Source organism: Jaculus jaculus, chromosome 11, assembly GCF_020740685.1.
Source record: "Jaculus jaculus isolate mJacJac1 chromosome 11, mJacJac1.mat.Y.cur, whole genome shotgun sequence".
Taxonomy (NCBI): domain Eukaryota; kingdom Metazoa; phylum Chordata; class Mammalia; order Rodentia; family Dipodidae; genus Jaculus; species Jaculus jaculus.
The window spans coordinates 91,660,206-91,671,367 of NC_059112.1; the positions used below are offsets into that span (position 1 = coordinate 91,660,206).

The 11,162-nt window shown below is 36.8% G+C and overlaps 1 protein-coding gene across 4 annotated transcripts in view; it reads left to right on the forward strand.

Annotated features, from left to right (window-relative positions):
• The window catches only part of Fxr1 (FMR1 autosomal homolog 1), a 70,973-nt gene extending 68,016 nt beyond the window's left edge, over positions 1–2,957 (forward strand). For 3 of the 4 annotated variants that reach the window (XM_045161326.1, XM_045161331.1, XM_045161327.1), the window contains 2 exons: positions 1,778–1,869; positions 2,534–2,957. In XM_045161326.1, the coding sequence (XP_045017261.1) occupies positions 1,778–1,869; positions 2,534–2,707 (266 nt within the window). In that variant the 3' untranslated portion in view covers positions 2,708–2,957. The remainder of the gene's footprint in view (positions 1–1,777; positions 1,870–2,533) is intronic. The other variant, XM_045161329.1, reaches the window with a different exon arrangement.
• The last annotated feature ends 8,205 nt before the right edge of the window (positions 2,958–11,162 follow it).

The following is an 11,162-nucleotide window of genomic DNA, read 5'->3' on the forward strand; positions in this document are numbered from 1 at the left end:
TTTTGCTTAATGCTTCCTGTTGCTCTTAATATAAATTAACTCCCAAATCCTTTTTTCTGTATTTAGTATGTGACACTGTTTTGGTTATGAACTGATTTTTGGACACCTTAGAAAAAATTCTAGGTTCCAAATTAGGCTACACAAATGGCCTTGTATTTTTCTTGAAAGGCTAAAGATGTTAGTTTCTATTGAAATTTCAGGTGCTTGTATTGTGTAAGGGCTGGTTGTAAAAAGGATTTTCATTGAATTAACTGGTTTATTTTGGATCCCTTTTAATCAATTTTTGTCTCATATACATAACAAATGAAAAGGTCTAAGCCTGTTTGTCTGTGTATATTCATTGGTATGTCTTGTCTATGCAGCAGAGTTCTCAGGGAGATGCATATCCCCAGTGTTGCTGAGACCTTAATTATGGGAACAGAATGCAGTCATTGTGATCCTCCCTAGCTATGGTTAGACTCATTTTCAAAAAATGGTTTTGCCACCCTAAAGGTAGACATAAATTATGGTAATATCCCCCATCATTAAAAACTATTGTTTAATGTATTTATGACTTTCTTAGCACTGATATTTAAATGATAAAGAGCTTCAAATGAACATACACTGAATTTCATAGGGTATACAAGGAATGTATCAGTTTGACTTGAAATGACTGTAGTTGTGTTCTAATAAGTCCTTATACAAGTTGCTTCTTTATGACTTTAGGATTAATTTAATGGTTCCTACAGAGTTCTTAAGCACATTCATCATTAAGGAGAACAAATAGTAAAATGCTGTTCTTCTTATTGTATCAGAACAATTTAATAATATAATTGAAACCATTGGGCCAATTCTAAATTCTTACAGTGACTTTAAATATCTGAAAATTTACTTGTTTTCATTTGTACATACTAACTTGCTCCCATAATAAATAAAATATATACTATACCATATTTTTATATGAAGCTGTATTTTTATATCAAGAATTTTCTTAAAACAGTCTGCAATAAAAATCAAGATTTTTTTAAGAAACGGTGGTCATTTTTTAATTTTCAGTTAGGAATTATTCACAGTTTCAAGTTCTGAATCCAGCTTACAATAAATAGAAGAGGTTATTTATTGTTTTGGGGACAACAGTAGAGTGTTAGCATGGGTTACTCCTTTTCCTAGTCCATTACCAGTTGATTTCCCACCCTGGTCACTGTTCATATCTTCAGGATTGTGGTTTATTATCCTACTTTGCTTGTCCTTGTTTTGAATCAGACCATCAGATGGTTTAATTGGACCCGTCTCTGGCAAGAAGGAACCACAAAATCACAAACTTGCTGTGTATGTTGTGCTGCTTTTCAAAAAAAAAAAAAAAGCAAAACATGAGTTAAGTTTTTAAAAATTTCAAATTTTTACATACTTCCCTTCATGATTTGCGTCAGTTGTTCCATTTCCCCCTGCCTTGCTAATTACTGGACTTAGAACACTGCATCTGCAGTTCTTACTACAGGTTATGGGGTTGTACGCCAAATTGGCCCCACAGTTTTAAACTCAACCAGACAGAAATAGCTGGATTCTTGGGAAGGAAGACTTCAATGTAGATTTCCTCAATTTCCAGCTTGAAAGTTCCTATTGTCAGCAATAAAATAGGCAAATTTTTCAAGCTTATTGGTTGGAAGTGGGTACCCAGCTTAAAAATTTGAAATTGGGTGATCCACCATTAGTTTTAATAGTGAAATTACTCTTTATCCATAAATAAAATTTAGAAATATTTTTTCAACACCTGTAATTTTTTTCTCATCTTTAACAGTCACAGTTGCAGATTATATTTCTAGAGCTGAGTCTCAGAGCAGACAAAGAAACCTTCCAAGGGAAACTTTGGCTAAAAACAAGAAAGAAATGGTAAGGAGAATTTAACCTGTAGGGTATTTTTTTATTTTATTATTTTTTTTGGTATTGTTTTAGACTTATTTTTTTTAATTCCTAATTACTGTATGATCATTTACTTCCCTAAGTGGACAGATATTTAAAGACTCTTTGTTTTTGTTCTAGGCCCCTAGGTAGTGAAGATGTGCATGCCTGAACGTTATGTTTTAGGTAGAACTTGAGTTACTTTGATGGGCAGAAGGTCATATTCCGCTTGCCATTAATGGGTATATACCTTTTGTATGTACCTTTTAAGTTTCAGTTCTTTCAAATGTTTTCGGAGATTGATACATACGAGTTTGTCCTCCCCCCCCCCAATTTTACAAAGATGAAAAAAGTAGGTGACTATTGTATTACTTAGGGACTTGTTTTTATCATTACATGATGAGGTTTCCAGTGATTTTAAATAACATGCGGCACAGGGATCAGTGCAGGTCCTGTTGGATTTGAGCATTTCTAAATACTAGAGTTACATAGTTCAAGACTTAGAGTGAAGTACATTGATAATTGTTTTAAAATGCTTTTTTTGATATATCATGATAAATGAAGGTGAATTTTAAGCTAATATTTATGTAGTAATTTTCCTCCAGTTATAGATTGCATTTATAATGAAGTTGAAAAAGTTGTCTCCCTTTGGCAGGCAAAAGATGTGATTGAAGAACATGGTCCTTCAGAAAAGGCAATAAATGGTCCAACTAGTGCTTCTGGCGATGAAATTCCTAAGCTACAGCGTACTCCAGGCGAAGAAAAGATTAATAATACCTTAAAAGAAGAAAACACTCAAGAAGCAGCAGTCCTGAATGGTGTTTCATAAACTGAAGAAGTTCCTAGTTTACAGTTCTTTTCCATTACATTTACAATAGTGCTTGTACAAGCTTGCCAAAGATAGAATATGGATCGCCAGTCTTTACATCGCACTTTCAGTTCCTCCATTTGGAATTCAGAAAGGGGAGGGATCCTGAAGAAATCATATGTTAAACATACTTTGACACCTACTGTGTTAAAAATATCATCAGATGTGCCTTGAGAATAGTATATGTAACATTAAAAAAAGTTGCTGGCTATAGGAAATGTTATTTTGTTTTCAAAATATGGCAGAGATGGGGGAGGTGGGTGGGGTGGGATCCCTAACGTAATATTCTTTATGAAAGCGTTAGCTGCTTTTGTTACATTTTTATTAATATGCAACCACTCTCCACATGAGGAAAACTAGAATGAGATGCAGTCTAAAATATTTTGCACTGAATTGTAATTACTTTATTAGTTTAGTCTGGAAACTGGTCTATTTTAATGTTTTTTAATTTTTTTTTCAATGCTGTATGTCGAGGAAAATCTGCAGACCACTGGAATACATTTGTTAACTCATCTGCAGGGACACTGGGTGACATTGGCAGTGACTGTTCTACATTGAGGCTTTGTTTGGTTTATTTATTAAAGTGTACAGTATTTAAAAATCAAACATAGCTTTAGTTAAAACACTAAGCTGATTGATTAGTCATGTCCATTCAGACATAACGGAACTACTGAAAAGATCAATTTCCAGAAGGTTTATTCTGTATAAACTACATGTTTAGTCTTCGGTAGAATAACTTCTACATTTTCTTTTCCTCCCAGCCCCCATTTTTCTTTTCCTTTTTTTTTCTTTTTTCTTTTTTTCTTTTTTTTTGATTTTGGTTGTTTGATGTGCAATATGTTTTTGTATGCAGGTAGTAAATAAACTTTGATCTTCCATTTGCTGATTTTTAACTTTCTACTTTTTAATGCCAATTGTTTCAAAATAGTTGGAGCTGCTTACAGGCCTGGACTAGCCTTCTGTGATTGCTTTTCAAAAGCATCTGTTCTCATTCTAGTATTAGTTGGCCATGTAATCATTTTGTAATGAATCTTCTGAAGTCTTAGTACCTTAGACGGTTAGAACAGATGGATTAAGGAACTTCCATTAGTATGTATCACATTCTAACCAAAGTCAACTTTTGGAAAATAAGGGAAACAAGCTAGAGTTTTTACTTTTGTGTTTATTCAAAGCTTTTAAAAAGTATGATAATGCAGTTTTAAATAGGTCAATAAGGAAATGGTTTTATTCGTAATTATGCATAGTCATAAATCTTAATTTCACAAATATCGTGAAATTTAGATTGATACAAGTTTTAGAAATTCATGATTGTGAAGTCATGAATAATTAGGGTTTTGCTTCACATGGTCTGCTCAGCAAGCTCTAATTTTCACATATGAAAAGTTTGTGCATAATCATGTGCATAAAAACACTAATTTTGGTTTAAGTAAGGACCAAAGAATATCATTGTGTAGTTAAAAATGTAAAATTGATCAGCTTTTTTATAGTTCTGGCCTGCATTTATGTTCTAATCGAGGTTAAAATGCACTGGTTAAACTTAATGGTCTCTGTTACCTGAGAGTTTTAAGTAAAATATGAATAATGACATTCTACTAGGTTAATAGCACAATCTGGTTTTTAAAGTGCTACCTCCAAATGTATGTTTAATCCATCAAAACGGAAAGCAATTCTAGATCAGCCTGTGCTACATCAAGATGCTATTGGGGGCAGTGCAGAGGACCAAAAAGAAAAGAAAAGACGAAAGTAAAATCAAATGACTGAGTTTTTAGATGCTCTCTGTGTACATGGGTCACAACCATAAGGTATTGGACAAAAACAATTTTTCTGTATATTTTGGGAAATGAACCTGGGGCTTTACTAGTGTTTGGTCACTGAGCTACATACATCTCTGTCCCACACAGAATTTTAATTCCAGGAGAGACACATTCTCCCTTTAAAATTTTACACTGTTCAGTGGGAAGGAAATTATCATGTTCTATAACTTGAGATTTAAAGAATATTGAGTTCCCCTCCCCCACTCCGGCGGTGGTTCAGTCTGTGTTTTAGTGTCAGTTAAGAGCCCAGTCCCCAGAAGTAACTGATTTGGGTTGCATTCCAACATAATTTTGAGGGGGTCTTCTGTCTGCTGTGATAGCTAGATGAGGCAATAGGTATACTTACCAGTACACAGTGCACATACAGCAGAGTAAAGGTATTGTCAACCATTGCAGCATTATATGTGGAAGTGCCTAACACGGTAGGAGCTAAGGTATGGGAAGCAGGAATGATTCAATTTTCATGATACTTTGGGGGGTCCGGGATTCATCTTTTAAACTTTGCAAAGTGGTATAAGGAATCATTTGCGTTAAGCACACGGAAGCCTTATATAGGTGTTTTAAGGAAATCAACCAGTTGATGTTATCAAGGACAATTTTTTTTGGGGGGGGGGGAGGCGTTAGATGAATGTTCAAGAAAGTGCTAGAGAATAGTGAAGGAAGCCTGCTACCAGTAAGTCCAAAGTGCTGGTGTCTTAACTCTTGTATTTGGTATACTCATCTCTGTCAGCTATTCCTTTTAGGTAAGCTATGCCTCTATTTTTGCATCTGTTTGCTATTTAGCTAGGGCTTTTTAACCTGAAGAGTTTCTCTGAAGTTAGTATGTAAACTAAATGCCTTATGTATTTTGCTGTTTGTGTCCTCTGCAAACACATTCAGACTTGGAGCTCAAACCACCTAGTATTTACATATAATGAGCTAGTGGTATGGAGAAAATACAGGAAACTAGTACATAAAGTCATGTAGCTGTCAGATGATGAAAGGATACTGGGAGCTGCAATAAAGGGACAATTCTCTTTACACCTAGATTTTCTAGTCTTCCAGGAGCTTGGGTTTAAAAAGGATAGGCTGTTTGAAGGCCTCCTTCATTCCTCTTCTGTTCTAGTTTGGATCCCTTACCTTTAGAAGAGTATGTGGTGTAGTAAATTTGTTGGTTACTTGAAAATTTTAGGGTGTACGCTTCAGTGGATTGTAGTAGCTAATAACTCATTTCTAGGGTTTAAGAAGTTGGGTTTTACTTTAGAAACTGTTAGAATGTAATAATTCCAGTTTGCAACTGAGCAAGTGTTGACTTGAAAGTGTTCCCTGATGGTTGAAATAAGCATGTAGACTAAGCAATAGGAAATTATACTCTTAAATAAGAGTCAAAAATGGTCAACAATTGGCAGTTTTCTGTGTCAACCTAGTTATACATTCTGAGTAGAACTCATAAAATGTAAGGAGTCCCAAGGGTCCAGAGAATACCCTCCACTATCTGTAAAATAATATTTAATTATTGGTCTTAGTTTCTGAGATAACCAGATTCCGAACCCTAAGGTTGTGGATACTAGAAGTGCTTCTACCACTTGGTTATCTCCTCAGCCCTCTTTGTAGCTTGACACCGAGTATCACCTTGCAAGTTGCTGAGGTTAACTGAAACTCACTCTGGACAGGTTTGCAATGCCATCATGAATCTCATATCTTTTAAAAAGGTAAAAAGTGTAGACACACCTACAATCCTAGCATTTGGGAGGTTAAAGCAGGAATATGGGCTGGAGACTATCACAGAACAAAAAGGTTACTTTTATACAACTGGGTTAGCACTATTTTTTGTCAAGTGCTGAGGAGCATGAAAAGGTCCCTGGAAAAGCTGTAATACAATGTGGCTTAGTGGTGGTATTCAGGATTTTCCCAGGATTTTGGCATGCAAGGCAGGCACTTCACCAGTGAACTATACAATAATTTTTTTTTTCCTCAGATAGTGCTGCTAGTCTAGCAGACTAGGCTTCAAACTCATATTGATCCCCCTGCCTCAGCTATGAGCCGCCATGGTAGACTGCAAGGTTTTAAAATACCCACTAACTTGACCAGGTTAGATGGGAATCGGCAGTCCTACTCGAGCCTGAGCAGCTGGGAGTAATAAGCATTTTCATCCAACCACACCTATACCACTTAATAGTTGTTTTGTTTTGTTTGTTTGTTTTGAGGTAGAGTCTCTAGCCCAGGCTCACCTGAAATTAACTACCTAAGTCTCAGGGTGGCCTTGGACTCGTGATCGTCCTATCTCTGCCTCCTGAGTGCTGGGATTGAAGGGGTGCACCACCACGCCTGGCTGTTTTCCTGAAATATTTTGTATTTGTTTTTTTATTTGACAGAAAGAGGTTGAGAGAATGGGCACACCAGGTCCTCCAGCCACTGCAAATGAACTCCAGATGTGTGCATTTGGCTAATGTGGGTCCTGGGGAATTGTACCTGAGTCTTTTGGCTTTGCAGGCAAACGCCTCAGCTGCTGAGCCTTCCCTCCAGCCCCATGTCTACCCTTTTAGATTAAGGAGTTGTAAAATATATTTTATTCAATCTTCCAATTTGAGATCATTTTCATCAAAAATATTTTCCAATACTTACAGCTCGATAAACCTATTTATATTTAATATTTGCCTGAAGCTTATACTACTTTTGGCTGTTTTTCAGATGCCTTGGTATTCTTTTAAAAAATGTAAATATCACCTTTTAAGTTTATTTGAAAGGAGAAAGAACAACCCAACGCCAGAGCTCTGGGCGTGGTGGTGCATGCTTTTAATGAGCACTTTGGAGGCTGAGGTAGGAAGACTGCTGTGAGTTCGAGGCCAGCCTGAGACTACGTGGTGTATTCCAGGTCATCCTGGACTAGAGCAAGAGCAAAACAAAACTCCAGACACGCAAGACTTTTGCTCGCTTTACATCAGTACGGGGGAATTGAACCCAGACTGGCAGGCTTTATAAGCCAGCATCTTTAACCATAGTGTCCTCTCCCCACCCAGTAAATGTTCATTTTAAATTAATTAGAAAGCAACACTGGTACTGGGGAAATGGCTCAGCAGTGAATGCTTGCCTGCAAAGCCTGACAACCAGGTTGGATCCCCCAGTACCCACATAAAGCCTGGTGCACAAAGGTGCTTGCATCTGGACTTTGTTGCTGACGGGCCTGGTGCACCCATTCTGTCTGCATTTCTGCTCTGCTAACAAATAATGGAAGTTTTTTTTTTTTTAATCAATACTAAGGTGGTAGCAAGTTAATTTCCAAATTATCTTAACAATGGACCGACCATCACATAAGATTACAAATAATGTAACACAAAAAAAGCACTTACGTCCTCTTGCTAAGGCAACAGTTAACAGTTGGCTTTTAGCAGTTCCACAGCGCTAATACACCAGAGCATAATAAAAGCAGAACTTAGGCAATTTATGTCTCCTCATACTCGAGGGTACTCAGTCCAGTCTAATGAAACAGAGTATTTTAAATTATTTAAAACTTTACCTCAATTTGCTTACTGTCTTAATTGAACTTGAGCCAAGCTGAGTCAGTATGTTTGAAGGGATATTAATGCTGAAAATGTGACCACAGGTTTTTGACTCACCATGAAATCTATAAGCCACCATCACCATAAACATAGTAACATACTATATATACATTGCCATAACTAAATGACTGGATACTAGCCTAATGTTAGTAATCCTTTAAGTGTTCTGAGTACATTTTTTAGCCATTTCTAGCGTAGTTTAGGGCACAAATTATCATAGTACTAGAGTGCAGTTTCAGAAGGACAAAATTGATGTGTAGGGTGGGTTAAGTAACTACTTAACTGTTCCCAGTACTTCTCAAATGGCACTGCTTCAGCTGCCTTCCACCCTCCATCTCTTAAAATTGAAAGCAAGAATGACATCATACAACCAAATGTTTTAAGGACCAGGACTCTTAACAGGTAAGGGCTTTATATGCCACCTGCCTTTTGTCCAAAGATTCTCAATGATTGACTGGTCGGTGGGCCTTTTGAAGTAGATTTGTAAGACTGGATACCCCCCCCCCTTTTTCTGTAAGTAGTACTGTCATTTGGAAAATAGTTGCAGGTAAAATAATTTGCTTAAAACTAATGGTGGGAAAAGGATAGCTTCCAGGACCACTTACAGTCCACTTTTATTACCAAAGAAGCAGGTTAGGACTGCCACTGAGGAAATGTGAAGAGCACGGAACTTGCCCTGAGAAGTGGCAGCCTTTGTTGATCAGCTTTTGTTTTTGAACGAGTAACTACTGCACTTTACTTACATACAGTTGAGGTAAGGAGAATGCTTAGCACAATGCTATCAGCAAGATACTCCATTAAGCATCACTAAAAGATGCAGTGTTTTTACAGATCATATTTGTATCAAGTTACTACAGTGTAGAGCCCTCACACGTTATTTATCAGTTTGCCTAACATTTCTCATAAGGATTCTTCTAACTGAAAAGGGTAAAATAGGTTAAAAAAAAAGGGTTAAAAGGTAAAAATAGTTAAACTGAAAAAAATTACGATTTGTTATGCTTATTACAGTGGTTTTCATTGTCTAAGACTTTTCTTCAAACAGGTGTGCTATTTGCATTTCACATTAAACTTTTCTACAGCTAATGATTGGGAGCATATTATCACACTTATTTGTCTTTCAAAAATCTTTTAAATTTTAACTGGAACTCTGTCCTCTAAGGTCTTAGTCAAAGAAACACTTATCATTAGTCCAAATGACTGAAATGAAAGGTTAGTAAAGAAAATACTTTTACTTGACCCTATTAGTGGGTTATGAATTTACTTACTAAAATTTGTATCGTCAATCATTCAAAGCTCAGTATCTTCGGTAGACATTTTGGAACACCTGCAGTGTGGCCAACAATTTGAATTCTACCACATGCTCCAATAAATGCTCTGGTACCTTTCTGTGGTCTGGTTAGTGTGAAGCTTCTTTTTTGTGCCCGCCCCTCCCGCCCCCGCCCAGTAGGGTCTCTCTCTAGCCCAGGCTGACCTGAAATGCACTAGGTAGTCTGGGTGGCCTCAAACTCACAGGGATTTTTCTGCCTCCTCAGTGTTGGGATTAAAGGTGCGAGCCACCATGCCAGGCAATCACGTGACTTTTGTGGGGGGGGGGTTCAAGGTAGGATCTTGCTGTAACCCAGGCTAACCTGGAATTTACTATGTGGTCCCAAACTCAAAGCAATCCTACCTGGCCTTCTGAGTGCTGGGATTAAAGATGTGTGCTACCACTCCCTGCTCTTTGCACTTTTTGTTGATTTATCATCCCAATCACAGTGAAGTTCTGTAGACAAGCACAATGTCAGTGAAGCAACTGTGCATTTAAAGTAGTATCTTTAACTGAAATAGGCCTAAAATCAGATTATGTGTGACCAAATTTGAACAGAAGTTCATAGAAACCCTGTTCCCTAGGGATAAATGATTTGTTATTTGCTAATTCTGGGTAACAAGTTTATAGAACTAACTGCTGTAAGAGCCAATTGTACTTTCACCTCCCTTGCCCCTCAAAGTAGCAATTATTTTACAAAATCTCTTCAGACTAGTGTTTCACCATATACTCTTACACAGAGTTTTACTGCCTTTAAACACATTCAAGTACCAAATATAACTACCTCTATTACTATAGCCTTTGCATTCTACAGTAATTAGGAACTTTACAATGATCCAAAAAGTTGAGGTGGTAAGCCCTATATTACCTTAGTACTCACATGATAAATGCTATGGGGATCACTAGGTGACTTACCTCATCTGGTTAAGAACCTAACATATTTTAATGTTAGACTGAAAGTCATCCTTCAGTTGTCACGTGCATGTAAAATGTTAGTCTTAGGCTGGATAATATTTAATAATATTGAGGGCAGTTTAGTTTCACTAATTCTTAAGCTTATTCACAACAATGGTAAAGTCTAAATTACAAAAAAAGAATCCCAAAAGAATAAATATGTAAGTATGCCTATAGGGCTGGATAAATACAATACAAATGTTTTCTTTATAAAACAGGACCTGTACCTTTATTTGAGAGAGAAGGGAGAAAGGCAGATAATGAGAGTGGGCATACCAGGGCCTTCAGCTGCTGCAAACTCCAGATGTGTGAGGTACCTTCATCTAGCTTCCATGGGCCCAGAGGAGTCAAACTTGGGTCCTTTGGTTTTGCTGGCAAGTGCCTTAACTGCTAAGGCATCTCTCTGGGCCCAAAATCTTTATTTTTCTATAGCATAAGAAACTGAATTTCTAGTAATGCAAACATACCAAATTCACTGGGAATTAGAAGGTTCTAATTCCTCAGCCAGTTGAACGCTTTACCTCCCAATGAAGAATCCCTGCTTCAGGTAGCCCCATTATGACATTTATTACATATTTTAGTCACCAGTGTCTCAGAGTGGGGTGGGACTCTTTCAGAGCAAGGACTTTGCTTTGAAGAGCATATGTAAGTACCAAAGCCTTCGTTAGATAGTTGATAAATGTTTATATTATGGTGTATACCTGTTCATAGTTAAAATTACTAAAAACTATTATCCAGTTTTTAAAACCCTAAAGTTAAACAAACCAAGGCATTGATTTAATACTAAACCATTTTTATAAATA